Source organism: Jaculus jaculus, chromosome 9 (genome assembly GCF_020740685.1).
Source record: "Jaculus jaculus isolate mJacJac1 chromosome 9, mJacJac1.mat.Y.cur, whole genome shotgun sequence".
NCBI lineage: Eukaryota > Metazoa > Chordata > Mammalia > Rodentia > Dipodidae > Jaculus > Jaculus jaculus.
Window position 1 is genome coordinate 122,748,005 of NC_059110.1, and position 25,918 is coordinate 122,773,922.

Below are 25,918 nucleotides of genomic sequence, written 5' to 3' on the forward strand. Positions count from 1 at the left end.
CAGAGTCGGATGCGCAAGGTGGCTTATGCATCTGGAATTCATTTGTAGTAGCAAGAGAACCTGGCATGCCTATACTCTTCTCTCTCTTTCCCCACACGTTTGTGAGTAAATAAATAAAAATACTGTATTGCTTTTTGTTTTTTCGAAGTAGATTCTCACTGTAGCTAGGGCTGATCTGGACCACACACTGAAAGTCCCAGGCTGACCTTGAACTGCCAGTGATTTTCAAACTGTTGCCTCCTAGGATTAAAGGCATGTGCCACCATGCGTGGCTTAAATACTTTTTTTTTTTTTTTCGAGGTAGGGTCTCACTCTGGCCCAGGCTGACTTGGAATTAACTATGTAGTCTCAGGGTGGCCTCGAATTCATGGCAATCCTCCTACCTCTGCCTCCCAAGTGCTGGGATTAAAGGTGTGTGCCACCACACCCGGCAAATACTTTTATTTATTTATCTGAAAGAGAAAGAGACAGAGTATGAGTGTGCCAAGGCCTCCTGCCACTGCAAATGAACTCCAGATGCAATGTTCCGCTTTGTGCATCTGGCTTAATATGGGTACTGGGTAATTGAATCCAGACCATTAGGCTTTATAAGCAAGTACATTAAGCCACTAAATCATCTCTCCAGCCCCAATAAAGAAAAACATTTTTAAAAAACCATATCTTTGTCCAGCCCTGATGTAAGACAAGCGTGTTGGAATAATCTGCTTCACACTAGCTGACTGAGGAGCGTTTCCACTCCTCGGCAGATGCTCGGCCTCTCTCATGCGCCTCTGCTCTGGCTCTGCAGGTTTCTCAGTGCACATGGTCAAGCCAGCCACCCTCACCACAGGGTCAGTGAGTCCCGGATCTGCTGCTGGTGCTTCATTCCTTCCCCAGCCTCTCTCAGAGAGGAGATAGGGTTTGCTGGTGTCTTGAGTTAGGATCCCATGTAGTCCAGTCTGGCCTTAAAGTAACTACTGGCTAAGGATGACCTATACTTAAGTTGCCTCCACCTCCCAAGTGCTGGGATTGCAGGCATGCACCACCTTGCCTGGTGTACCTTAAACACCTTCCAAAACGCCAGGTTTATCTTGCCAGTTTCAGGCAGACTGCTGTAAGCGGTGTCGCCCAAAGCCCCCTGTGCTGACTGCTCCAGCACCGTTTCTTGCTAGTCGTTTGGGTTTCTCTGAATTGACAAACCACATAGCCTTCATTTGGCCTGGCCGGGCTGTGGACAGAGCACCATGGCCATGGTCTGCATGCTTGACACTCACAGCACCATGTTCACAAGGGTTCATGGGTCTCCTGTGCTGTGGGTCAGCCACGCAGCTGGCCTCTTTCTAAAACGTGAACACTGGGAGCTGCAGTGGTTCATGCTCTCTGTTAACCCCTAGGGCCAAATGTTTTAAAAGAGGAAGAGCACGCAGCTAGGCACTTAGTAGAAGTGATAAGAAACGCCAGGGCATATATTTAGTTTGCAGTTATTTTACCTCTGCAGCAGTTAAGCCATTGTCTCCCAGTCCCATACCAGCCTGTACATTCTGTCTCCAGAGCAGGGCTGGCTGCTCTCTGTTGGGGCATGTGGGCAGTAGGAGGCCAGAAGGAGAGGAGGAGGAGGAGAGAGCCCGCTGCTTCTTTTCCTTCCGGCGTCTTGTGCCCATGACCACTGTTCAGATACCTGGGCAGCAGTTTGTTGCCATCTGCAGGTGTAGGAAGGAGCTTCTGTGCACCCCTCTACACCCAGCGCTGGCCAAGGCTTCCCCTCACAACTTAGTCCCAGCGTAACAAGGGCCCTCTTCTTGGCCACTAGGATCTGAGGACCTTAACCATGCTCCTCCTTCCCTTCCGACCTAGGAGTACTAGCTGCTTCCTGAGTTCCTCTGGCATCTTTGCATCTCTGATATTTAACTGGTTCATTGTATTAAAAACTCTTGAGCTGGAGAGATGGCTTAGCGATTAAGGTGCTTGCCTGTGAGGGTGCAGGTTTGGTTCTCACAGTACTCATGTAAGCCATGATGCACAAGGTGGCACATGCATCTGGAGTTCGTTGGCAGTGGCTAGAGGCCCTGATGTGCCCATTCTCTCTCACAAACAAACAAACATACAAACAATTAAAGTAATTGGTATGTCTGGGCATGGTGCTGCATGCCTGTAATTCAGTGCTTAAGAGGTGCAGGGCAAGGTGTGACCCGTGGTACAATAGTGGCATGACTGTTAGGAGAGTAGCCAACCACTTTCTGATTGATTTGAGGCCTGCTCCACACGAGAGAAGTCATATCTGGTAATATAGACCTGGGCAAAAGTCCATGGCTGGGGAGATCATAGGCCCAAGGTGGGGAGGAACATACCACAGTTGTGCTAAATGGCTGGATTGTGAAGCTGCCTTCTAAAATGTTTATATTCTTTCTGCTGTGGGCAGAGGTAAATGCAGAGATGCCTATCTGGCCAAAGTGCCAAGAATAAGTGACCGTTGTGTGCTCAGCCCTAAGTAGGACATCTGTGTTTCTCCCTTGAGGGCTCAGGGAACTTGAGGAAGAGCAGGCAGAATGTTAAGAGATGGAGAATGGGGAGTGCTGTGGAATGCTCTTTTCTGGACATGGTATGGTGCTTACACCCATGAACTCACAGCAGCTGTGGTTCATGCACAAAATTGAGCCCATTAACATATCAACATAGATGGAGAAGGGTCTCATGAGACCCGCCCTCCCAAAGGAGCTGTTAGCAGTTCATGGTTGCTGGGGTGGGGGATGGTGGTGTTCAGTAGTTTAGCTGCTGGCTAGCTGCCCATGCTCCAGAACCTAACCACTACCCAGGTTCATGCAGATAGCCCGAACTAAACTCAGTGGGTTTAAAAAAAAAGACATGAAAGTAGGAAGGGGACTAGCTGGGAAGAAGGGGTTTAGCTGGAGTTGGTGGTTGTAAAAAGTGTGGGAGCTGAGTGTGGTGGCACACGCCTTTAATCCCAGCACTCGGGAGGCAGAGGTAGGAGGATCACCATAAGTTTGAGGCCACCCTGAGACTACATAGTGAATTCCAGGTCAGCCTGGGCCAAAGTGAGACCTTACCTCGAAACCCTCCCACCCTCCCCCCCAAAAAACCTTGGTCACTTGACCCAAATGGTACAGGGTTACTCTCCATATGCATTTGTTAGAGCCCGTCTCCAAACCCTCTGGTTGGACTTCTGACTTCCTGCTTCATTGTGGAGTGGCTCTTCCCTCACAGACACTGCCTCACAAAAAGAATCTGTGCAAGGGCTGGAGAGATGGCTTAGCAGTTAAGCGCTTGCCTGTGAAGCCTAAGGACCCCGGTTCGAGGCTCGGTTCCCCAGATCCCACGTTAGCCAGATGCACAATGGGGCGCACGTGTCTGGAGTTTGTTTGCAGAGGCTGGAAGCCCTGGCGCGCCCATTCTCTCTCTCTCCCTCTATCTGTCTTTCTCACTGTGTCTGTCGCTCTCAAATAAATAAATAAAAATTAAAAAAAAAAAAAAAAGAATCTGTGCGAATTGCGCAGAGGCCGACTACTGACTCCTGACGTGGGAGATAATAGCATGAACTGTTCGGAGAACTAGCTTGTTTGTTTGTGACAGGGTCTCCAACTCATAATCCTCCTGCTTCAGCCTCCCAAATGCTAAGTTTATGGGCATGGGCCACCATGCCCAGCTGAAGCTCAGGATCTTAGTGATCCTTAGTGCAAGGAACCAGTCCAAAGCAGCAGAGCCACAGAGAAGGATTCTCTGCCAAGGAGACTTGGAGGTGGTGAAGGATGTGGCTCAGGGGGCCGGGGCAGGGCTGGGCGCGCAGCTCGGTCCGCAGTATTTGTCCGTGTCACCTAGCGTGCACAAAGCCTGGGGCTCCAGCCCGACGCCACCTCAGACCATGTGCGTACCTGTGATCCCATCACTGAGGAGGTGGAGGCAGGAGGATCAGAAGTTCAAACTCAGGCCTGGAGAGATGGCTTAGCGGTTAAAAGTGCTTGCCTTTTAAGTTCAGGGCTGGAGAGATGGCTCAGAGGTTAAGGTGCTTACCTGCAAAGCATAACAACCAGGGTTTGATTCCCCAGTAACCATGTAAAGCCAGATGCACAAGGTAGTGCATATGTCTGAAGTTGCTTTGCAGCAGTTGGAGGCCCTACTGGGCCCATTCTCTCTGTCTCTCTTCTCTTTGCCTCTCTCTGCTTGCAAATAAAATAAAGTACAAATGATTTTTTATAAAGTTCAGAGTCCGGGCCTGGTGGCACACACCTAGCACTCGGGAGGCAGAGGTAGGAGGATCGCCATGAGTTCAAGGCTACCCTGAGATACATAGTGACTTCCAGGTCAGCCTGGGCTTGAGTGAGACCCTATCTTGAAACCACCTCCCCCCTAAAAAAAGTTTCAAGTTATTCTTGGCTTCATAGAGTTCAAGGCCAACTTAAGGATACATGAAACCCTTTCTCAAGGAAGAAAAGAAAAGACAAAAGGAGTGGAGTTGGAGAAGTGCCAGGCGCAGAGAGATGCAGAGAGCTTAGGAAGGAGGGCATGAAAGGGGGAGAAACTCAGAGCTGAGAGCCAGGGCCTTGTCATTCTTGGCGCTGTACTCTGAACTTGACGGATTGTGCCGGGCTTGTCTTTTGTCTCTGACTTTCACTATCTAGGACGTGCAGTTCTTCTAGCCATTAGATCGGTATAGAAACACCAAAGTGAGTAATCTAGCTGGTTTGTGTAACCTTGGCTACCCACTGCCATTGAGGGAATGATAGAAGAACCAGAGCTTTCGAGATGCGTGGAGGCGTAGGAGGGTGAAGTGCAGCCCGTGCTGCCTTACTAAGTTAGCCACAAAGAGTCTTCCCCTCCGGTTCTCACAGGTCTCTATGGTGATAACTTAGAAATTAGTACTAGCAGACACGCACTCTGATTTTTTATTTTATGCCATTTGGTCTCATTAAATAGGGCTTCCATAGTTCAGGATTAGATAAAGAAAATAAGGGCTGGAGAGATGGCTTAGCAGTTAAGCGCTTGCCTGTGAAGCCTAAGGACCCCGGTTCGAGGCTCGATTCCCCAGGACCCAACTTAGCCAGATGCACAAGGGGGCACACGCGTCTGGAGTTCGTTTGCAGTGGCTGGAGGCCCTGGCATGCCCATTCTCTCTCTCTCTCTCTCTCTCTCTCTCTCTGCCTCTTTGTCTGTCGCTTTCAAATAAATAAATAAAAATAACAAAAAAAAAGATAAAGAAAATAAAATCTCATTTGGGTTACTGATGAATGATTTTCTTCTGATGGTTACGTCTCCAACATACAGGTTAGCCAAAGTCATTGGCCCTACCAGCTATATCTAACTGGCTTACAGTCTTCACCATTTCTTTGTTTTTCTTTTTTTCGAGGTAGGGTCTCACTCTAGCCCATGCTGACCTGGAATTCACTATGTGGTCTCAGGCTGGCTTTGAACTCACAGCTATCCTCCTGCCTCTGCCTCCTGAGTACTGGGATTAAGGGCATGCATCACCACACCTGCTCATATAAAAAGTTTAAATATATTTTTATTTGTTTATTTGCAAGGAGAAAGAGAGAATGGATGCATCAGGGCCTCTTGCTGCTGCAAACAAACTCTGCATGTGCCACTTTGTGCATCTATCTTTATTTGGGTACTGGTGAATTGAACCTGGGTCCTTTGGCTTTGTAGGCCAGCACCTTAACCACTAAGCAATCTCTTCAGCCCAAGTATATAGTATTTTATTTTATTTTGTTTATTTATTTTTTTTTGGTTTTTCGAGGAAGGGTCTCACTCTAGCCCAGGCTGACCTGGAATTCACTATGGAGTCTTAGGGTGGCCTCAAACTCAGCGATCCTCCTACCGCTGCCTCCTGAATGCTGGGATTAAAGGCGTGCGCCACCAGACCCAGCCATATAGTATTTTTAAATCCTATTTTGTTACCTTTAAAAAAAAAATTTTTTTTATTTATTTGAAAAAGAAAGTGGGGGAAGAGGCAGATAGGAAGAAAGGCACACCGGGGCCTGCAGTTGCTGCACACAAACTCAGACTTGAAATCAGCGTGGCAAAAAGAGACCCAGACCATATAGTTGTGTTCCCATCTATACAAAAGCACACATGCGCACAGGAGTATGTGCACAAGGCATGTCCTGCTGGACGAGCGGCTGAACTGGCAGCTCCATCTGCGGCCACCAGGTGGCACTACAAGGAGGTAGGAGCACCAGCGTGAGAGGGCAAGGAGAAGCTTGCTTGGCACTTAAACACTGTGCCTTGATTGGCAGACCCCTGGGGACCCCACATGATTCCGGCTGAGTCCAAACTATGCTTCTGTTGTGGACTTGAGGTATTTGGGATTTCAGTCATGAAAACACACACACATGCACAAAATCAAAACAATGGGGTTTATTTCAATGCAGACACAAGCAAGCCAGTCAGAAGAAAACAAAAGGGGGAAAAAAGAAGAAAAAAGAAAAAAAGAAAGAAAAGAGGGAAAAAAAAAGCAAAAGAATGTTTTAAAAGATGTGAAGGGAGTGAGACCCTAGGCCCTTCTGTGCTGCTGCCCAAGCACAAGGGTGCGGGCCTGTGCTCAAGCTTCCAGGATCGGAACAGGCTTGGTACTGTGTGCAGCGCCTGTCCTGCACGTTCCTCACTTCTCAGGACATTCCTACCTCAGAACACACCGCAGATGTGCCCTGCTGTCCCCGAAAAATCACAGTGGACAGAGCATGGCTTCTGCTCCCAGCCATATCTGGATTCAGATCATGGTTCTGCTACGCATTAGCCCTGAAACCTCAGACACTGACAAGCGTCTTAAATGTCAGTCTCCCTCCCCCTCTTCCTTTCTTCTGCGCGGTACAAGGCCTTGTGCATGCTAGGACAGCACTCCACCACTGAGCGGCATCCCCAGCCTCATCTCAGTTGTTTTTTTGTTTGTTTGTTTGTTTGTTTTTTTCTCAAGGTAGGGTCTCACTCTGGCCCAGGCTGACCTGGAATTCACTTGGTAGTCTCAGGGTCGCCTCGAACTCATGGTGATCCTCCTACCTCTGTCTCCCGAGTGCTGGGATTAAAGGCGTGCACCACCACGCCTGGCTCATCTCAGTTTCTTTCTTTCTTTTTTTAATTTTTATTAGCATTTTCCATGATTATAAAAAAATATCCCATGGTAATTCCCTCCCTCCCCCACACACACTTTCCCCTTTGAAATTCCATTCTCCATCACATCTCAGTTTCTTTGTCAGACAAATGGGAGTGTCAACGCTGACATTCTCATTCATTCCGTCAGTCACCAGATCTTGAATTCCCCTTCTCTGCCAGTCATCCTCCAAGACCTCACCAGCTGGTGGGAGAGGAGACATGTCTGTTCATCTTCAGAATAGAAAATAAGAAATTTGGGGAATTGAACTCAGGTCTTTAGGCTTTGCAGGCAAGCGCCTTAACTGCTGAACCACCTCTTTAACCCCCACAATTAAAAAAACTTTTTTTTTTTTTTCCTTTTCGAGGTAGGGTCTCACTCTGGTCCAGGCTGACCTGGAATTAACTCTGTAGTCTCAGGGTGGCCTTGAACTCACGGCAATCCTCCTACCTCTGCCTCCCGAGTGCTGGGATTAAAGGCGTGCGCCACCACGCCCGGCTTAAAATTTTTTTTTTTTTGTTTATTTTTAGTTATTTGAAAGAGAGACAGAGAATGAGACAGAGAACAGGTGCACCAGGGCCTCCAGCCACTGCAAATGAACTCTAAATGCATGCGTCACTTTGCGCATCTGGCTTACTTGGGTCCTGGGGAATCAAGCCTCAAACCGAGGTCCTTAGGCTTCACAGGCAAGTACTTAATAACTGCTGTCATCTCTCCAGCCCATAACCCCCACAATTTTTAAAAAATAAAGTAAAACAGCCTGGACCAGAGTGAGACCCTACCTCGAAAAACCAAAAAAAAAAAAAAAAAAAAAAAAAGAAAGAAAGAAAGAAAGAAAAATAAAGTAAAACAGGGTGGAGGAAAATATATCTAAAAAACCCAGTATGATGCAGGACACATAAAAGGTTTTCATTTAAATGTTTCCTTACACCGCTACCAGTCTTTTCTTTTTTGTTTTGTTTTTTCTTTTGTTTTTCAAGATAGGGTCTCACTGTAGCCCAGGCTGACCTGGAACTCACTATGTAATCTCAGAGTGGCCTTGAACTCAGAGCAATCCTCCACCTCTGCCTCCTGAGTGCTGGGACTAAAGGTGTGCATCACCACACCTGGCTACACTCACTCTTTTTAAAAATTTTGTTATTTATTGGCTGGAGAGATGGTTTAGTGGTAGAGGTGCTTGCCCATAAAACCTAATAACCCAGGTTCAAATCCCCAGTACCCACATAAAGCCAGATGCACAGAGTGGCACATGTGACTAGAGTTCATTTGGAGTGGCTAGAGGCCCTGAAGTACCATTCTCTCTGTTGCTCTATCTTTTCTCTGCCAGGTGTGGTGGCGCACGCCTTTAATCCCAGCACTCAGGAGGCAGAGGTAGGAAGATCACTGTGAGTTCATGACCACCCTGAGACTACATAGTAAATTCTAGGTCAGCCTGAACTAGAGTGAGACCCTACCTCAAAAAAGCAAAACGGGCTGGAGAGATGGCTTAGCAGGTAAGGCGCATTCCTGCAAAGCCTAAGGACCCCGGTTTGATTCTCTAGGTCCCACATAAGCCAGATGCACAAGGGGGCACATGCATCTGGAGTTCGTTTGCAATGGCTACAGGCCCTGGCGTGCCCATTCTCACTCTCTCTCTGTCTCTCTCTCTCCGCCTCTCACTGCCTCTAAATAAATAATAAAATTTTTAAAAAGCAAAAAAGAAAATTATCCATTTGCATACGCGTGTGTGTGTGTGTGTGTGTGTGTGCATGCACACATGTGCATACTCATGCCAGAGCCTCTTGCCCCTGCAAAAAAAAAAAGAAGAAAAGAAAAGAAAAATGCCAGACACATGCACCACTATTTTGTGTGTGACTTTATGTGAATGGCTGAGGAATTGAACCAGGGCTGTCAGGCTTCTCAAGGAAGCATTTTATTTTTATTTGTTTATTTATTTGACAGAGAGAGAGGGAGAGAATGGGCATGCCAGGGCTTCCAGCCACTGCAGATAAACTCCAGATGTGTGTGCCCCTTGTACATCTGGCTAACTCGTGGGTCCTGGGGAATCAAACTTGAGTCCTTTGGCTTTGCAGGCAAATGCCTTAACCGCTAAGCCTTCTCTTCTGCCCACCCCCTTTTTAAAGACTTATTTATTTGCAAGCCGAGAGAGAGAGAAGAGAGGCAGACAGAGAATGGGCATGCCAGGGCCTCTAGCCACTGCAAATGAACTCCAGATGCATGTGCCCCCCCCCCTTGTGCATCAGGCTTACGTGGGTCCTGGAGAATCGAACCTGGGTCCTTTAGCTTCGCAGGCAGGCGCCTTAACCACTAAGCCATTTCTCCAGTCCTCAAGGAAGAGGTTTTAACCACTGAGCCACCTCCATAGTCCCTTCATCCTTTCTTATTTGTGTTGTGTGCAGGCTTTCCAAACTTGAACTCATTACAAGGTTTTTATTTTTCCCAAAGTTTCCTGGTTAAATAAACATTGAAGGCACCTAAGCCTCACTTCTCTACCATAAAGATGCCCACCTACATGGTTTGGCTCCCGATTTCCTCCTTTGTCCATTAACCTAGATAAGAAGCCTATTTTGTTATGAAAAGTGAAATAGAATAGTTACAGTTTGCCCATACACTCCCAGTACTGAGGATTAAACCTAGAGCCTCAAGCATGCCTGGAAAGTGCTCTGTCATTGAGTTGCATCCCTAGCTTGTGAAATAGAAGCCTTCTTTTTTTAATCATTTCATAGAAAACCACATATTCTAATTTTATTTTTACTTATTTGCAAGCAGAGAGAGAGAAGAGAGACACGGGGGTATGGTGGGGGGGAGGATGGGCCTCCAGCCACTGCAAATGAACTCCAGCCACATGCACCACTGTGCATATGGATTTACATGAGTACTGGAAAATCGAACCTAGGTCATTAGGCTTTGCAGGCAAGCACCTTAACAGCTGAGCCATCTCTCCAGCCCCTGAAATGAATTCTTGAAGCTGCATTTATGAACCCTTTATCTCAGTTCATTAAGTGTTTGTTTGCTAGCCAGGTGTGGTGGAACACACCCCCAGTGAAAACCTGCCTCAAAAAAGACCAAAGGGAAAAAGAAAAAAGTTTATTTGCTTCAGAATGAGATCTGGGGCGTAGTAAGGCATTCTGGCAGCTCTGAGGAACTTTTGAGACAAGACAACAGGAGCTTCCGCCACCTCCTCTTCTGTGCACTGGGTCTACTTGTACGCGGGACAGAGAAGGTTATGTCTTCTGGTCCAGAGGGGTCAAAGTGCTTGCCTCCAAGAAGACCAGGCGTGGTGGTGCACACCTTTAATCCCAGCACTTGGGAGGCAGCCCTGAGACTGCAGAGTGAATTCCAGGTTAGAGCGAGACCCTACCTCGAAAAACACAAGAAACAAAAGACTATGTAATCTTGGAACCATTCACTTCCTAACTGTGGACCAAGGACTGAGGAAATGGTACTTCAGGATTCTACAGAAAGATGACGGGCTGGGGCATAGCTCATTGGTAGAATGGAGGCTCTGGGTTCCATCCCAGCACTGAAAAAAGAAAGAAGGAAGGAATGAGGGAGACAGGGAGGGAAGGAGGAAGGGAAGACAAGACCCAGATGTAAGCTGAGGACAATCACTTCAGAAATGGACGCAGACCTCATCTTCAGTTCCAAGAAGACATTATTTTCTGTTCATTTCTTTTATTTATTTATTGCTTTCCAGTCACTCATTTAAAAAGTCTTTTATTTTTATTTACTTGAGAGAGAAAGAGAGAGAGAGAGAGAGAGAGAAATAGGCAGGTAGAGAGAGAGATAATATAGGCATGCTAGAGACTCCAACTGCTGCAAACAAACTCCAGATGTGTGCGCCCCCTTATGCATCTGGTTTATGTGGGTCCTGGGGAATCAAACCTGGGTCCTTTGGCTTTGCAGGCAAGCACCTTCACTGCTAAGCCATCTCTTTAGCCCTCCATCACTCGCTTTTATTTTTTTTTAATTTTTTTGTTTTATTATTTTTATTTATTTGAGAGTGACACAGAGAGAAAGAGGCAGATATATATATAGAGAGAGAGAATGGGCGCTCCAGGGCCTCCAGCCACTGCAGACGAACTCCAGATGCGTGCACCCACTTGTGCATCTGGCTAACGTGGGTCCTGGGGAATCGAGCCTCGAACCGGGGTCCTTAGGCTTCACAGGCAAGCGCTTAACCACGAAGCCATCTCTCCAGCCCTCATTTTTATTAATATGTAAGCCGTTAGTCCTCCAAATAAGGAAGGGCCAGTTTGCAAAATTGGGCCATTTTTTTTTTAAAAACAATTCCTTCAACACTTCTCCATGACTGTAGGTACAAAGGCTGCTTGGTGGTATTCAGAAACATCATAGTCATGGTGGTTTTCCTGATTGCCCTGTAGTCTTCGATAACGGTCAGGAGCTGGGTATGTGAGACACTGTCAAACCAGAAAGACTGCAAGTATGCACCCATCATTGTCAGGATTGTTGGAAACCTGGGCATATTTCCCCCAATTGTCACCAGGCCCAACTCACTCATAGTCACTACAATAACTGTACCCTTGGTAATTACACCTGAAGTTGTATATAGTGGTGACAAGGGATTCTTTTCCACACCAGGTTTTGGCAGGCAAAAGGTAGCTTGCAGCTCAGGACGTGTTACATGGGTCTCCTTGAAATGAAAGCCCATTGGCCTAGCGAACCTTTCATATAAAACCATCACCAACAAAGCAGACTTCAGTAACTATCCTCGTCCATGCCTTCTATTTTCTTTTTCCTATTCTAATAACTTTCAATACTTCTGTTTTTCCCTGGGCATGATCTTTGGGCAGAGGGACTTCCCAATTTCCCACTTTCTCTTTTCATTTTTGCTTAATCATTTTTGCTTAATCATGTTAGAAAGTGCTTTTGCTCTGGACTCTCCTTCTCTGTCCAGCAGATAGGCAGGTACTGCTCCCTGTGGAGTCTTTTCATTATTCTTTTGTTTGGTGCTTCTCTTTTCATACATTTTGATAGCATCCCTCAATTGTATTTTCTCAGCATGCTGGTGTTTATGGTAGAGCTTAGCCTTCAGACCAATCATTTTTATTTTTATTTATTGATTGATTGGTTGATTTTTCCTTCTTTGAACATTTACCAGCCTCACAACGTTCTTTCTCTTTTTCTCATGGTAATCCAAATGATATCCACAGCATTTTCGGTGTAATTCAGTATTTTCATTTCGTGGCATGGTGATGGCTGCGGCCACGGGGGACAGCCTCCGGGATGCAAAGAAGTTGTCATCTTTTGGGTCTTCAGAGACGCACAAGCTGACTTCACACAGCCTCAACCAGGAAAAAAAACTTTCTGTTCATTTCATATGTACTGTCACTAAAACTCTAGTGTTTTTTGTTTTTCAAGGTAGGGTCTGATTCTAACCCAGGCTGAAAAACTCTGGTTTTAAATTAAAGTTAGAGACTTCTTTTGTCTTAAATACAACTTAGTAATGGGAGGTTATTAAGGAGACATTATAGCCAAGCAAAAAAAGGTGACCAGGAAAGGAACAAATCAATGTCTGGGTTTTCAGATCTTTTACTAAGTAGCACTTTAACCTCGGAATACTTCACATCCTGGTTAAGAAGCCACGACCCTTCAATCAAACACCTCCTCCTCCGTGGAACTTTCCAGACCACCTCGGCCACACATGGTCATGTCCTCCTCCGTCTTTGCCTTTCTCGTGTCCTGAATCTGTCTTTGATTCTGCAGTTGTGGAGCCTTGGATACTACTTCCCTGTCCACTTTCAGCCTCTCCTAACACCTGTACCCCATGTCTGCTCCAAGGCATAAAGGAAAGGCCACCACACCAGCAGCTGAAGCCCACCAACAAAATGAGGTTCTGCTCAACAGCAGCTTTCCAGTGTTTTCTTTCGAGGGTGGGGTAAAGTGTAGGAGTGGACGTGTTAACGGTCAACCCCATGGATCCTTTCTTGAGGCACCGGTGTTTCATGGACAGGGTGACCATCAAGTGGAGGCTCAGAGTGGGGGACTTTTGCTCTTCTCTTTGGGGAGGTAAGAGTGAGGAAGAACAAATCTTTTTTCCTCACTCAGGTAGATGTGAAGGTGACTCCCTCAATGTGAGGGTAACTCCTGAGCACCTGCACACATGAAATGATTAACTGCTACTCCAGGAAAAAAAAAAAATTAATCTCAAAGTCATTTATTTTGGCTTTAGAATTTGTGTTGGATTTTCTTGCCTAATTACTTTTTGCTTAAGCTTATTTTAAAATTGTTTTAAATTCCTTTAGTGTGACAGCCTAGGAAGTAGGGGTGCAGAAATGGGCCACAGATGGGATCTGGACTAGAATTTCCATTTCTTGTATCAAGGCCTCCTGTTCACCACTCACAGGAGAGTCCTTTTGGAGTCAGCTTTGTGCAGAACAATTTGGCAAAATGTTTTTTAAAGTCTTGAAAATATGCTTACTCTTTGATCCAGTAATTCCACTTCTAGGACTTTATTCCAAGGAAATAATCAAATAAGCATGTAGAATGTAGGGACTGGGATATTATTTATTTATTTGAGAGAAAGAATGGGCACATCAGGGCCTCCAGCCACTGCAAATGAACTCCAAATGCATGTGCTACCTTGTACATTTGGCTTACATGGGTCCTGGGGAATCGAACAAAGGTCCTTTGGCTGTGCAGGCAAGTGCCTTAACCACTAAGCCATCTCTCCAGCCCAAGACAGGAATATTCACATTTATATCAGAAATAAAATAAAATAAAATAAAATAAAACCACTTAAAATATTGAATAAGGCCCGGTATGGTGGCTCACACCTTTAGTCCCAGCACTTGGGAGGCAGAAGTAGGAGGATCGCCGTGAGTTTGAGGCCACCCTGAAACTACACAGTGAGTTCCAGATAGGCTGGGCTCTAGAGAGAGCCTACCTCAAAATAATAATAATAATAATAATAATAATAATACAGAATTGATTAAATAAAAAATGTAGTTATCTAGACATGTCAAAATTGTAGATGTTAGAAATGTTTACCATGCCTTTCTAAGTGAAAAGGAGACTTTACAATAGCATATACGTTGTGAAACAATACCAGACCCCAGCAGAGAGAGCAAAGGCTTCTGGAAGGACACATTCTGTGCCAGGGAGAGAAAGCACAAACTGCTCAAGCCAGAGGACCCAAGCTCAGTGCCCGGAACCCACCAGAAGCTGTGGTGAGCTTCTGTAATCCCGCACTCTGACTCCAAGATGGGAGGCAGAGACAGTAGAATTTCCTCAAGCTTGTGGCAAGCACTGCAGGGAACACCAGGAGAGTGAGAATCCAGAGAAAAACCCTTCCCAGGCCGACCTGGAATTCACCATGGAGCCTCAGGGTGGCCTCAAACTCTTGGCAGTCCTCCTACCTCTGCCTCCCAAGTGCTGGTATTAAAGGCATGTGCCACCACGTCTGGAGCAGTTACCATTTTAAAATGATATACTTTTTTTTTGGTGGATGTGTTTGTGCTCACGTTTGTGAGTTCAGGTATGTATGTGTCATTGCACATGTGTGGAGTTCAGAGTACTTCAGGTGTGGGTCTTCAGCTTCCACTTTGTTTGAGACAAGACCTCTTGTTTACCACTGTCACCAGTGTCTTTGCCAGGCTAGCTGACCTGCAAGCTTCCAGGAAGTTCTCCTGTCTCCACCTCCTTCCACAAGTCTCTCAGAGGTTCTTCTGTCTCCTCCTCCTTCTGCAAGTCTCCCAGAGGTTCTCTTGTCTCCATTTCCTTCTGCAAATCTCTCAGAGGTTCTCCTGTCTCCACTTCCTTCTGCAAATCTCAGAGGTTCTACTGTCTCCACCTCCATCTGCAAGTCTCCCACAGGTTCTACTGTCTCCACCTCCTTCCACAAGTCTCTCAAAGGTTCTCCTGTCTCCACCTCCTTCCACAAGTCTCTCAGAGGTTCTCCTGTCTCCACCTCCTTCTGCAAGTCTCTCAGAGGTTCTCTTGTCTCCACTTCCTTCTGCAAATTTCTCAGAGGTTCTCCTGTCTCCACCTCCTTTTGCAAGTCTCCCAGAGGTTCTCCTGTCTCCACTTCCTTATGCAAGTCTCAGAGGTTCTCCTGTTTCCACCTCCTTCTGCAAGTCTCCCAGAGGTTCTCCTGTCTCCATCACCTTCTGCAAGTCTCTCAGAGGTTCTCCTGTCTCCACCTCCTTCTGCAAGTCTCCCAGAGGTTCTCCTGTCTCCACCTCCTTCTGCAAGTCTCTCAGAGGTTCTCCTGTCTCCACCTCCTTCTGCAAGTCTCTCAGAGGTTCTCCTGTCTCCACCTCCTTCTGCAAGTCTCTCAGAGGTTCTCCTGTCTCCACCTCCTTCTGCAAGTCTCTCAGAGGTTCTCCTGTCTCCACCTCCTTCTGCAAGTCTCTCAGAGGTTCTCCTGTCTCCACCTCCTTCTGCAAGTCTCCCAGAGGTTCTCCTGTCTCCACCTCCTTCTGTAAGTCTCTCAGAGGTTCTCCTGTCTCCACCTCCTTCTGCAAGTCTCTCAGAGGTTCTCCTGTCTCCACCTCCTTCTGTAAGTCTCTCAGAGGTTCTCCTGTCTCCACCTCCTTCTGCAAGTCTCCCAGAGGTTCTCCTGTCTCCACCTCCTTCTGTAAGTCTCTCAGAGGTTCTCCTGTCTCCACCTCCTTCTGCAAGTCTCCCAGAGGTTCTCCTGTCTCCACCTCCTTCTGCAAGTCTCTCAGAGGTTCTCCTGTCTCCACCTCCTTCTGCAAGTCTCTCAGAGGTTCTCCTGTCTCCACCTCCTTCTGTAAGTCTCTCAGAGGTTCTCCTGTCTCCACCTCCTTCTGCAAGTCTCTCAGAGGTTCTCCTGTCTCCACCTCCTTCTGCAAGTCTCCCAGAGGTTCTCCTGTCTCCACCTTCCTTCTTGCTATGTGCACATTGGGATTGCAGCTCCTTGTACTACAGCATCTGGTTTCACATGAGTTCTAGGATCCAAACTCAGGTCCTCACACTTGTGCAGCAACTGCTTTATCCAAGGAGCCAGCTTCCTAGCCCCAAGAATACACATTTAGTGTCACGACACAGTCATGATGGCACAAGCTTATAATTCCAGCACTCGTAAGACTGAGGCAGGAAAATCAGGACCTACACTACTTGAAACCCTATCTTTAAAAAAGAAAAGAAAAGAAAAAAGGCTACATTAAATTAAAAATGTCAGACTAGGCATATGCCTACAGCCACAGCTAGACAGAAGATAAAACCAAGAGAATTGCCATCCAAGCCTAGCCCAGGCTACACAGCAATCTACATGCATATAATTTAGATAGAATGCAGGCTTATTAAAAAATATTTTTATTTATTTTTGAGAGAGAAAGAGAAAGGGAGAGAGAGAATAGGCACACCAGGGCCTCTAGCTACTGCAAATGAACTCTAGACACATGTGCCACTACGTGTATCTGGCTTACATGGGTCTGGGGAGTCAAACCTGGGTCCTTAGGCTTTGAAGGACCTTTTGTAGGCAAGCACGTTAACTGCTAAGCCATCTCACCAGCCCACTTCTGTTGCCCCCCCTCCTTTGGTTTTTTGAGGTAGAGTCTCACTCTAGCTCAGGCTGACCTTGAATTCATTATATAGTCTCAGGGTATCCTCAAACTCATAGCATTCCTCCTTCCTCTGCCTCCTGAGTGCTGGGATTAAAGGTATGTGCCACCACACCTAGCCCTAGTTCTGTTTGTTTTTAAACAATGTGGTTGTGATTCACAAAATTTGGTTTTATGACCCATGAATGAGTTGCAATTGCAGTTTGAAGAATATTACTGTGGTTTGTGTAATGAATCTTTCAGTTGAGGAAACTGAGCTCACATGCAGGTGATTTGCTAAGGTATGCAGCTAATAGAGGCAGAGCTAATTTAGAACTTGAGGAGACAAATCCTACTTGCCTACTGTGAAGAGAAAAAATGACTATGCATTTCCAGGTGCATTAAACTAGACTTCCAGTGTAGTAAGAGACTCAAGCAAGAGAGCATGACCACCCTCCCTGCTGGCTCAAGGTAGGGTCTAACTCTAGTCTAGGCTGACCTGGAATTCACTATGTAGTCTCAGGGTAGCCTGGAACTCATGGTTATCCTCTTACCTCTGCCTCCTGAATGCTGGGATTAAAGGTGTGCACCACTATGCCCAGCCTTGTTTTTGAGGCAGGGTCTTGTGTAGCTCATACTGGCTTTGAACTTGATGAGGATGACCTTGAACTCTTGATATTCCTGCCTCTACTTCCCAACTGCTAGGATTACAGGTATGTGCCACCATTCTCTGTTGCATTTTCTTTTTCTTTCCTTTTTGTTAACTTAAAAAAAATGTGTGTGATTATTTTTAAATTAAAGTTTCTACTGGCAAGGCTGGAGAGATGTCTTAGCAGTTAAGGCACTTGCTTGCAAAGCCAAAGAACCCAGGTTCAATTCCTCAGGACCCAAGTAAGCCAGATGCACAAGGGGTGCATGTATCTAGAGTTCATTTGCAGTGGCTGGGGGCTCTGTTGTGCCCATTCTCTCTCTCTCTCTCTCTCTCTCTCTCTCTCTCTCTCTTTCTATCTATCTCCCTATTTTTTCTCTCTCTCAAATAAATAAATAAAAATAAAATATTAAAAATAATAAAAATTTCTACTGGCACCCAACATGGGGCATGAAGCCATGACCCTGAGATTAAGACTCTCACGCTCTACCAATATTATCAGCAGGGCTCATCGCGAGGTGGCCAGAGCACCCCTAAATCTTCCTCTATTCCTACCTCACCCTGTCCCTCACCCCTTTGTGATTTTTTTTTTTTATGAGAGAGAATTTGCACACTAGGGCCCCCAGCCACTGCAATCAAATTCCAGATTCTTGAGCCACCTTATGTGCTTGCATAACCTTGTGCATCGGGCTTATGTGGGATCGGGGGAGTTGAACATGGGTCCTCAGGCTTCGCAGGCAAGTATCTTAACCTCTAAGCCATCTCTCCAGCCCTAAAAATATTTTTATTTATTTATTTGCAAGCAGAGAGAGAAGAGAGACAAAGAGAATGGGTGCACCAAAGAACTCCAGATGCATATGCCACTTTTTGTATCTGGCTTTATGTGGGTACTGGGGAATTGAACTCAGGTTGCTAGGCTTTGCAGGCAAGTACCTTAACTGCTAAACCATCCTCCAGCCCTATGCTGCATTTCTTAAGGGTCATTCATGGATATGAGTTATCAGTTATCACTGAAAGCCTTAAAAACCAGAGCTACTTTACTATTGTGTTTATTGACTATAATAAGTTGGGTTTCCTTAGTAAAGTAGCCACCTCAGTCAATGAGAAGGTTCAAACAGAGAACAGTGTCCTATTTCCTGATGCCAGCAGGTGACTCCAAACTAGGGTTCCCCACAGTATTGTAACATTACAACAACCAGTAGGTTTTCAGTGAATTGCCATCATGTGCTCAATGTAATGACATTTCCACCAGGAACAGATAATTTACACAATGGGGATCCTGCAAGGTGAGCATGCCTCACATAGTCTTAGCGTCTTAGCTTAAGTACACTTGCGTTTTCCTCACGTGGGCAGGGACACCTGACCATGTTCTCAGACAACGTCCCCGTTGTTAAGAGATGTGTGACCATGTACACTTAGAAATCATACTCCCCAATGAAAGAATGCTGAGAATATTTTAAATCATTCTTTCTAAATTTATTTATTTATTTATGAGAGAAAATATGAATGGCTGGGCCAGGGTCTCTAACTACTGCAGACAAACTCTATATACGTATACCACCTCGTGTATCTGGCTTTACCTGGGCATAGGGGAATTGAACTTGGGTTCTTAGGCTTTGCAGGCAAGCACCGTAGCTCCCAAGCCATCTCTCTAGCTCCCTAAATCATTCTTTAAGTCACTTCCAGTTTCATTATTTACACTCTCTTCATTCCATCTCAGAACTCTTTAAGTGCAAAGGTCCGGATGGGAGGAGTTATTGTGTAGTAAGTGACCAAGGCAGCCCCGAGCTGCTGCTGACCCCACATGTTAACTACCGGGCTTGGCTTGGTATGATTGTTTATCTCATCTGTTTGCAAGCCTCTGTTCTGTACAGGGGTTCTCTTTTATTTTCAGTTCCTAAATTCCTAGGATCCCACATGGCTTCCCTGAACGAAAGGGCTTGTGAGTTTGCCTCCCTGTCATCTGAGGTCAGATGGAAAATGCTTTTGTGATTAATTCTGCCACAGCGTGTCCTTTGGTATTTAGGACTTCAGTAGAGATTTTACATTCGTTCTCCAGCTTCTCAGCCCTGACCCGGATAAGCTTCACATAGTGGAAAAGGCAGATATATCTTGCTGCTTTGACACAAGACTGAATCCTGGTTCTCCCACTAGCTGTGACCCTCGAGCAAGCTGACACAGTCTGTCACAGTTGGTCTCACCTTGCCAGGCTGTCCTTCATACGCCATAGCCCTGTCCCAGCAGGGGACAGTTGTGGCCTTTGTAAACATACTGCCTTCTCCTCCTTTGTTTCTGACAGTTTCCTTATGCTGCCCCACCTCCTCAAGAACCAGTGAAGACTCTGAGAAGCCTGGTCAACATCCGAAAGGACACGCTGAGACTTGTCAAGTAGGTTCCCCAGGGCTCAGGCTGGGTCCCAGCTGCCTTCTGCTTGCAGGGCAACAGACGCCCTCTGAGACTCATCGCAGCTCTGCAGGCCCGCGTCCTGCTGCCTGGGCCACGTCTGCTTAGGTTGGGCCTCTCCACACCTGGATTTTTCAGAACTCAAGCAGTAGTATGACAATGATTTTCACCTTCCTAGATGTTGTGAATATTATCCTGCTTTATAGATGAAGAAGAAAGAAGGGCAAGCTGGAGACATGGCTCAGTAGTTACAGGTCCTTGTTTGCAAGCCTGCCAACCCAGTTTCAGTTCCCCAGCACTCATGTAAAGCCAGACCCCAAGTGGCATGTGCGCCTGTGATCCCAGCATCCTATAGCAAAGGGACACGAGCAAGGAAAATCTGAAAACTTGTGGGCCAGCTAGACTGGCCCACACATAGCAGCAAAGCAAAAGATCTGTTTTCACAAGAAGATGGAAAGGAATAGCGCTGAGTTGTCCTCTGACCTCCTGGTGCACTAATACAGGCACGCGTGCATGCACACACACACATACACACACGCACACTGAAAAAGAAGAGCCAGGTATGGTGGAGCAGGACTTTAATCCAAACACTCAAGGGGCAAAAAATAGAAGGGTCACTGTGAATTTGAGGCTAGAGCGACTTCTAGGTCAGCCTGGGCTAGAATGAGACCCTACCTCAAAAAAAAAAAAAGAGGGGCTGGGAAGATGGCTCAGCAGTTAAAGATACTTGCTTGCAAAACCTAACTGCTGGAGTTTGATTCCCCAGTACTCACCTAAATCCAGACACACAAAGGGGTGTGTACATCTGTAGTTCATTTATAGTGGCAGGAGACAGACCCTGGCATGCCCATGCCGCTCTCACGCTCTCTCTCTCTTGCTCTCTCCCTTTCTATCAAATAAATAAAATTTCAAAGAAAGATAAAAGGAAAAATAATCGTGGGGAAAGGGAAAATTTGCAGATAACCCTAACAAATTTATATAATGATGAGATGTTTAAATTAGAAGTAGAACATCCTTATTTTAAGCTGAATGTGGTGGTACATGCCTGTGGGGCCCAGCACTTAGAAGGTAGAAGCAGGAGGACTGAGAGTTCAAAGCCACTCTCAGCAACACAAGACCCTTCAAACACAGAAGGCTGACCAGGACGAGCTGGATGGACTATTGTTTGCTCGTGAATGTCTCATGGGGCTCAGACAGGCAACAGAGTTTGGGTTGGAATCTGAGATGAGTACATGGAAAACCAAGCAACTGAAAAGGCCACAGTCAGCCCTGGGGCTAAGAATAAGGCAGGAGAAGCAAGCCAACCGTAGGTGGCTGGGACTGAACCAGGAATGGTGTGTCTGTGATCACAGCAGCGCGCACCCTAAAGGCTGTGCTCATAGTCCTGATGCTTCCATACTTGGAGGACGGCAGAGTGAGGAGACAAGGCCTCGTGTCTACAGTGGGGAATTCATAGATGGTGCCTAAGACTGAAAAGTCAAGACATAGTGACTGGGCTTATTTAGAAATGTGGCTAACTGCCAACATGTTTATCCAAAAGAGACAGCACTAAAGAGGAGGAAAGGGAAGGAAGAAGGCCTACTGGGTTTTCACAAGCTTATGGAAACTAAGCCTTGTGGTTAATAACCTCAAGTAAGATAGAAGTCTGGCACAGGCACTCCCACAGGCTGTTCATTCACCAAAGACTAAAACATGGTAGGTAACCTCAGTGCCTAATACCAGTGGGCACCAATGACCCTATGACTGTTCACGATGGAGATATATTATATATATGTATGTATATATGTATATATGTTAATGGTTATACAAAGAGGCCCATAATATATTGGGATATTTTTAATATTTGTATTTATTTATTTGAGAGAGAGGAAGAAGCACATAGAGAGAAAGAGAGAATGGGCACACCAGGGCCACCAGCCACGAACTCCAGATGCATGTGCCCCTTTGTGGCATCTGGCTTACATGCGTCCTGGGGTATCAAATCATTAGCAGGCAGCGTCTTAACCACTAAGCCATTTCCCCAGCCCAGTATTGTTTTTTTTTTTATTTGTATTTTTTATTTGTATTTTTTTTAATTGTATTTATTGTGCCAGGCGTGGTGGCACACGCCTTTAATCCCAGCACTTGGGAGGCAGAGGTAAGAGGATCTCTGTGAGTTTGAGGCTACCCTGAGAGTCCATAGTGAATTCCAGGTCAGCCTGAGCTAGAGTGAGACCCTACCTCAAAAAAAAAAAAAAAATGTATTTATTGACTAAAGGAGAGAGAGAGAGAAGAAAAAAAAAAAACAGAGAATGGGTATGCCAGGACCTCTTGCCACTGCAAAGGAACTCCAGATACATGTGCCACTTTCTACATCTGGCTTTACATGGGTACTGGGGAATTGAACCCTGGCCATCAAGCTTTTCAGACAAGTGCCTTTAACCACTGAGCCATCTCTCCAGCCCTATATTGGGTTTTTTTCTTAACATGTATATGTGTATGTAGTATTTGTTCATGGGTACACATATGTGTGTGCACATACATATGTGCATGTGGAGGTAAGGGGCCAACATCATGCCCTCCTCAATTGCTCTCCACCTTGTTTCATTGAGACAAGGTCTCTCACCGGCCCTGGAGCTCATGGACTTAGCTAGTTAAACTGGCCAGCATGTTCCAGGGATCCACCAGTGTCCACCTCCTGAGCCCAGGACTCCATGGCCCTGCTGCCACACCTGCATGGGTGCTGGGCATCTGAACTCAGGTTGCCACGTTTGCATGGCATGCACTTCACTGACTGAGCCATCTCCCCAGCCCAAGTGGTTTCTTAAAAAGGAAGTCTTGGCAAGGCATGGTGGGGCACGCCTTTAATTCCAGCACTCGGGAGGCAGAAGTAGGAGGATTGCCAAGAGTTCGAGGCCACCCTGAGACTACATAGTGAATTCCAGATCAGCCTGGACTACAGTGAGACCCTACCTCAAAAAAAAAAAAAAAAGTCTTAGCCTGAGGAGGAAGTAGCTCCCTTAGTCAGCCGCGCTCCCCATGGCTGAGTCTTTTGTGGTTTCCTAGATGTGCCGAGGAAGTGAAGAGCCCTGGAGAGGAGGCGGGCATAGCTAAAGTCCACTACAACGTCGAGTTCACCTTTGACACGGACGCCCGTGTGGCCATCACCATCTACTATCAGGCCACTGAAGAATTCCAGAATGGCATTGCCAGGTAAGACAGCTGGGCAACTGAGCCACTTTCTTCCCTGTCTTATGCACCCACCTAGGGAGGCAAACATTCCTTTTCTACAACCAAGTGGGATCTGATCCCCAAATTTAGCTTTTCTTTAACAAAGCCCTACTCCTTCACCGCTCCACCTCCCTGTCTTCGTACACCGGCCTTCAAGGTGCTGCTAAGCGCCCATTTGGCTCCTTTCTCTGGGTTGAACAGATAAGCCTAATGATATAACCAGGTTAGAACACAAGAACTGGATTAGAAAAGAGGTCTTTCTTTCCGGTGGGAATCGAGAACAGGCATGAGACGGGGGGTGGGGGGGTGGGGGGACTGTCAGCCTGTCTAGACTGGATTCTAACTTTAGCTCTGTTTCCCGCTTTATCCTAAGCTACATTCCAAAAGACAGCAGCCTGCAGTCCGAGACTGTGCGCTACAAGCGGGGGGTGTGCCAGCAGTTCTGCCTGCCCTCCCACACTGTGGACCCCTCGCAGTGGGCAGAAGAGGAGGTGAGCTGACTCTGCTGAAGGTTCCCCAAATAGCCACAGGAGAGCTCAGGCCCTCCCCAGCCCCGAGGCCCTTTCTGTCTCCCTCTCTCCCTCCTTCTCTCCCTCCTCTCCTTTTCTTGGAGACAGAATATCATGAAACCCTCGAACTCTTTTTTTTTTAATTTTTTATTAGTATTTATTTATTTATTTGAGAGTGACAGACAGAGAAAGAGAAAGAGAAAGAGAGAGAGAGAATGGGCGCGCCAGGGCCTCCAGCCACTGCAAACGAACTCCAGACGCGGGCGCCCCCTTGTGCATCTGGCTAACGTGGGACCTGGGGAATCGAGCCTCAAACCAGGGTCCTTAGGCTTCACAGGCAAGCGCTTAACCGCTAAGCCATCTCTCCAGCCCTCGAACTCTTTACATATATTTTAATTTATCTAGAAGTGGCACCAGGACCTAGTGGCACTGCAAACAAACTCCAAACACAGGCACTACTTTGTGTATCTGCCTTTACCTGTGTACTGGGGAATCAAACCCAGGCCTTCAGACTTTGCAAGCACCTGTAACCACTGAGCCAGCCATCTATCCAGCTCTGGCCTCAGTCGTTTCTAGATAACCAGGATGGCCTTGAATTTCTCTACCTCTTGCCCCTGCCACTCACAAGTGCTGGGAGTACAGGCATGCCCCCCTGTGCCTGGTGTGTGTGGTGCTGAGGAGCAGACCCAGGGCTTCCTGCAGCTAAGTAAGCCCTCTACCAACCAAGCTACATCCCCAGCCCTCTGTGAGGTGGTTTTTGCAGGTATGTGTGTGGTGTGTGCTGGAGTGTGTCTCTGTGTGTTTATGTGTGAGTGTGCATGTGTGTGGATGTGCACTCACATGCGTGTGTGTGGAGGTTATAGGTTGACACTGATGTCTTCCTCAGTTGCTCCTAACTCCACACTTTTTTTTTTTTTTGCATTTTGTTTCTTGGTTTTTTGAGGTACGTAGGGTCTCACTCTAGCCCAGGCTGACCTGGAATTCACTATGTAGTCTCAGGGTGTCCTTGAACTCATGGCGATCCTCCTACCTCTGCCTCCCGAGTGCTGGGATTAAAGGCATGCGCCACCATGCCCAACACTCCTCACCTTCTTTGTCCAGACAGGGCCCCTCACGGACGCAGAGCTCACCCACTTGGCTAGTCAAGCTATTTGGCCTCCCAGCACTGGGATTATAGGCACACCTAGAATGCCATATCTAGATGCCTGTAATCAGATGTGGGTGCTTGGGATCCAAACTCAAGTCCTCAGACATGTGCAGTAAATGCCTGACTGAGAAGCCACTTCCCCAGGCCCCTCGATGAGATTTTCGAAAGGAGGCAGACGGCCGTCAGAGAGACATGCTTGGGCAGTTGCAGTGTGATGAGTGAGGTGCACAGATAAGGTTACGCTTCTTGACGGTGCCTCCCTTTCTGATGGATTGCTGAGCCATCCAAACATGTGGCATTCCCCATGTTTCTCTCTCCTTCCCTGCAGCTCGGCTTTGATCTGGACAGAGAGGTTTACCCTTTGGTGGTACATGCTGTGGTGGATGAAGGAGACGGTAGGGGGATTTCTGTCTTCTGTTCTGGTGCCCACTACCCTGTGTTGCGATACAGCCCCAGCAGAAGCTGGGGTCTCAGTCAGGCAGTGTCTGCCTCCTTTTACAGCTTGCTGTGAAGGGTGGGGTTTACAAGGACCCCCCCCCCCCGCTAATGACAGCCCAGAACCTGGGCCAGACTCTGGGTGTCAGGAGAGGGGTGCACCCGGCTGTGTTATGCATCCACTCCATCCATGTCTGTTTCTTTCAGAGTATTTTGGCCATTGCCATGTGCTTCTCGGTACTTTTGAGAAGGTAAGTGACTTTGTGCGACATCTTACCCTTTTTTCCCCACGAGGGCACCCTGTTGCTGGCCACCTCAGCTCAGTACAGTAGTCTGACTTGAGAGGCCAGGTGGTGCTAAACCAGCATCTCCCCAGGGCAGTGCTCAGACAGGCTCAGCTCTGCCACACCGCTGTGCAACTGCAGCCCCTCGGCCTCAGCGTTAAACGGGGCACAGGGCAGCCGATGCGGTATTGGAGTTTGAAGCTCCACTCTGGGTGCTCAAGACTTGTAACTGAGAAAAGCGCTAGCGGGATACTGTGTGCTGTCTGCCCGCCCTACTGGCCAACCTTGGCATTTCCATTGCAGCACACAGACGGGACTTTCTGTGTCAAGCCCCTCAAGCAGAAGCAAGTAGTAAGTATCTGAGGACCGGATGCTCTCTTGATCTCCGTTCCCTCGTGTGTGCATGTGTGTGTTTTAAAAAAAGGCTTTGCTCCAAGCGCCACATTTCTCTCTCATATGTGGATCCTAGCTACAGATGATTGGGCTTCTGCGTGAGAAGGAAAATACTTAGTAGCAGAGGCCAGTAAGTTAAAAAGGAGACATAAAGGGAAGAGAAAGGAAGGGAGGAGGGTATTTAATAGGTTGATATTATATATATGTAAGTACAATGATTGAGATGGGGAGGTAATATGATGTAGAATGGAATTTCAAAGGGGAAAGTGTCAGGGGGGAGGGA

General features: G+C 46.9%; 1 protein-coding gene and 1 pseudogene across 3 annotated transcripts in view; one reads left to right on the forward strand and one right to left on the reverse strand.

The window, feature by feature from the left end:
• Positions 1 to 25,918, forward strand: part of Rnf157 (ring finger protein 157) — a 92,532-nt gene that overhangs the window by 43,144 nt on the left and 23,470 nt on the right. For all 3 annotated transcript variants that reach the window (XM_045158441.1, XM_045158442.1, XM_045158440.1), the window contains exons 3-8: positions 19,554 to 19,642; positions 22,703 to 22,849; positions 23,241 to 23,358; positions 24,852 to 24,918; positions 25,166 to 25,209; positions 25,546 to 25,593. In XM_045158441.1, coding sequence (XP_045014376.1) covers positions 19,554 to 19,642; positions 22,703 to 22,849; positions 23,241 to 23,358; positions 24,852 to 24,918; positions 25,166 to 25,209; positions 25,546 to 25,593 — 513 coding nt within the window. The remainder of the gene's footprint in view (positions 1 to 19,553; positions 19,643 to 22,702; positions 22,850 to 23,240; positions 23,359 to 24,851; positions 24,919 to 25,165; positions 25,210 to 25,545; positions 25,594 to 25,918) is intronic.
• On the reverse strand, positions 11,503 to 12,290 carry LOC101596601 (annotated as a pseudogene).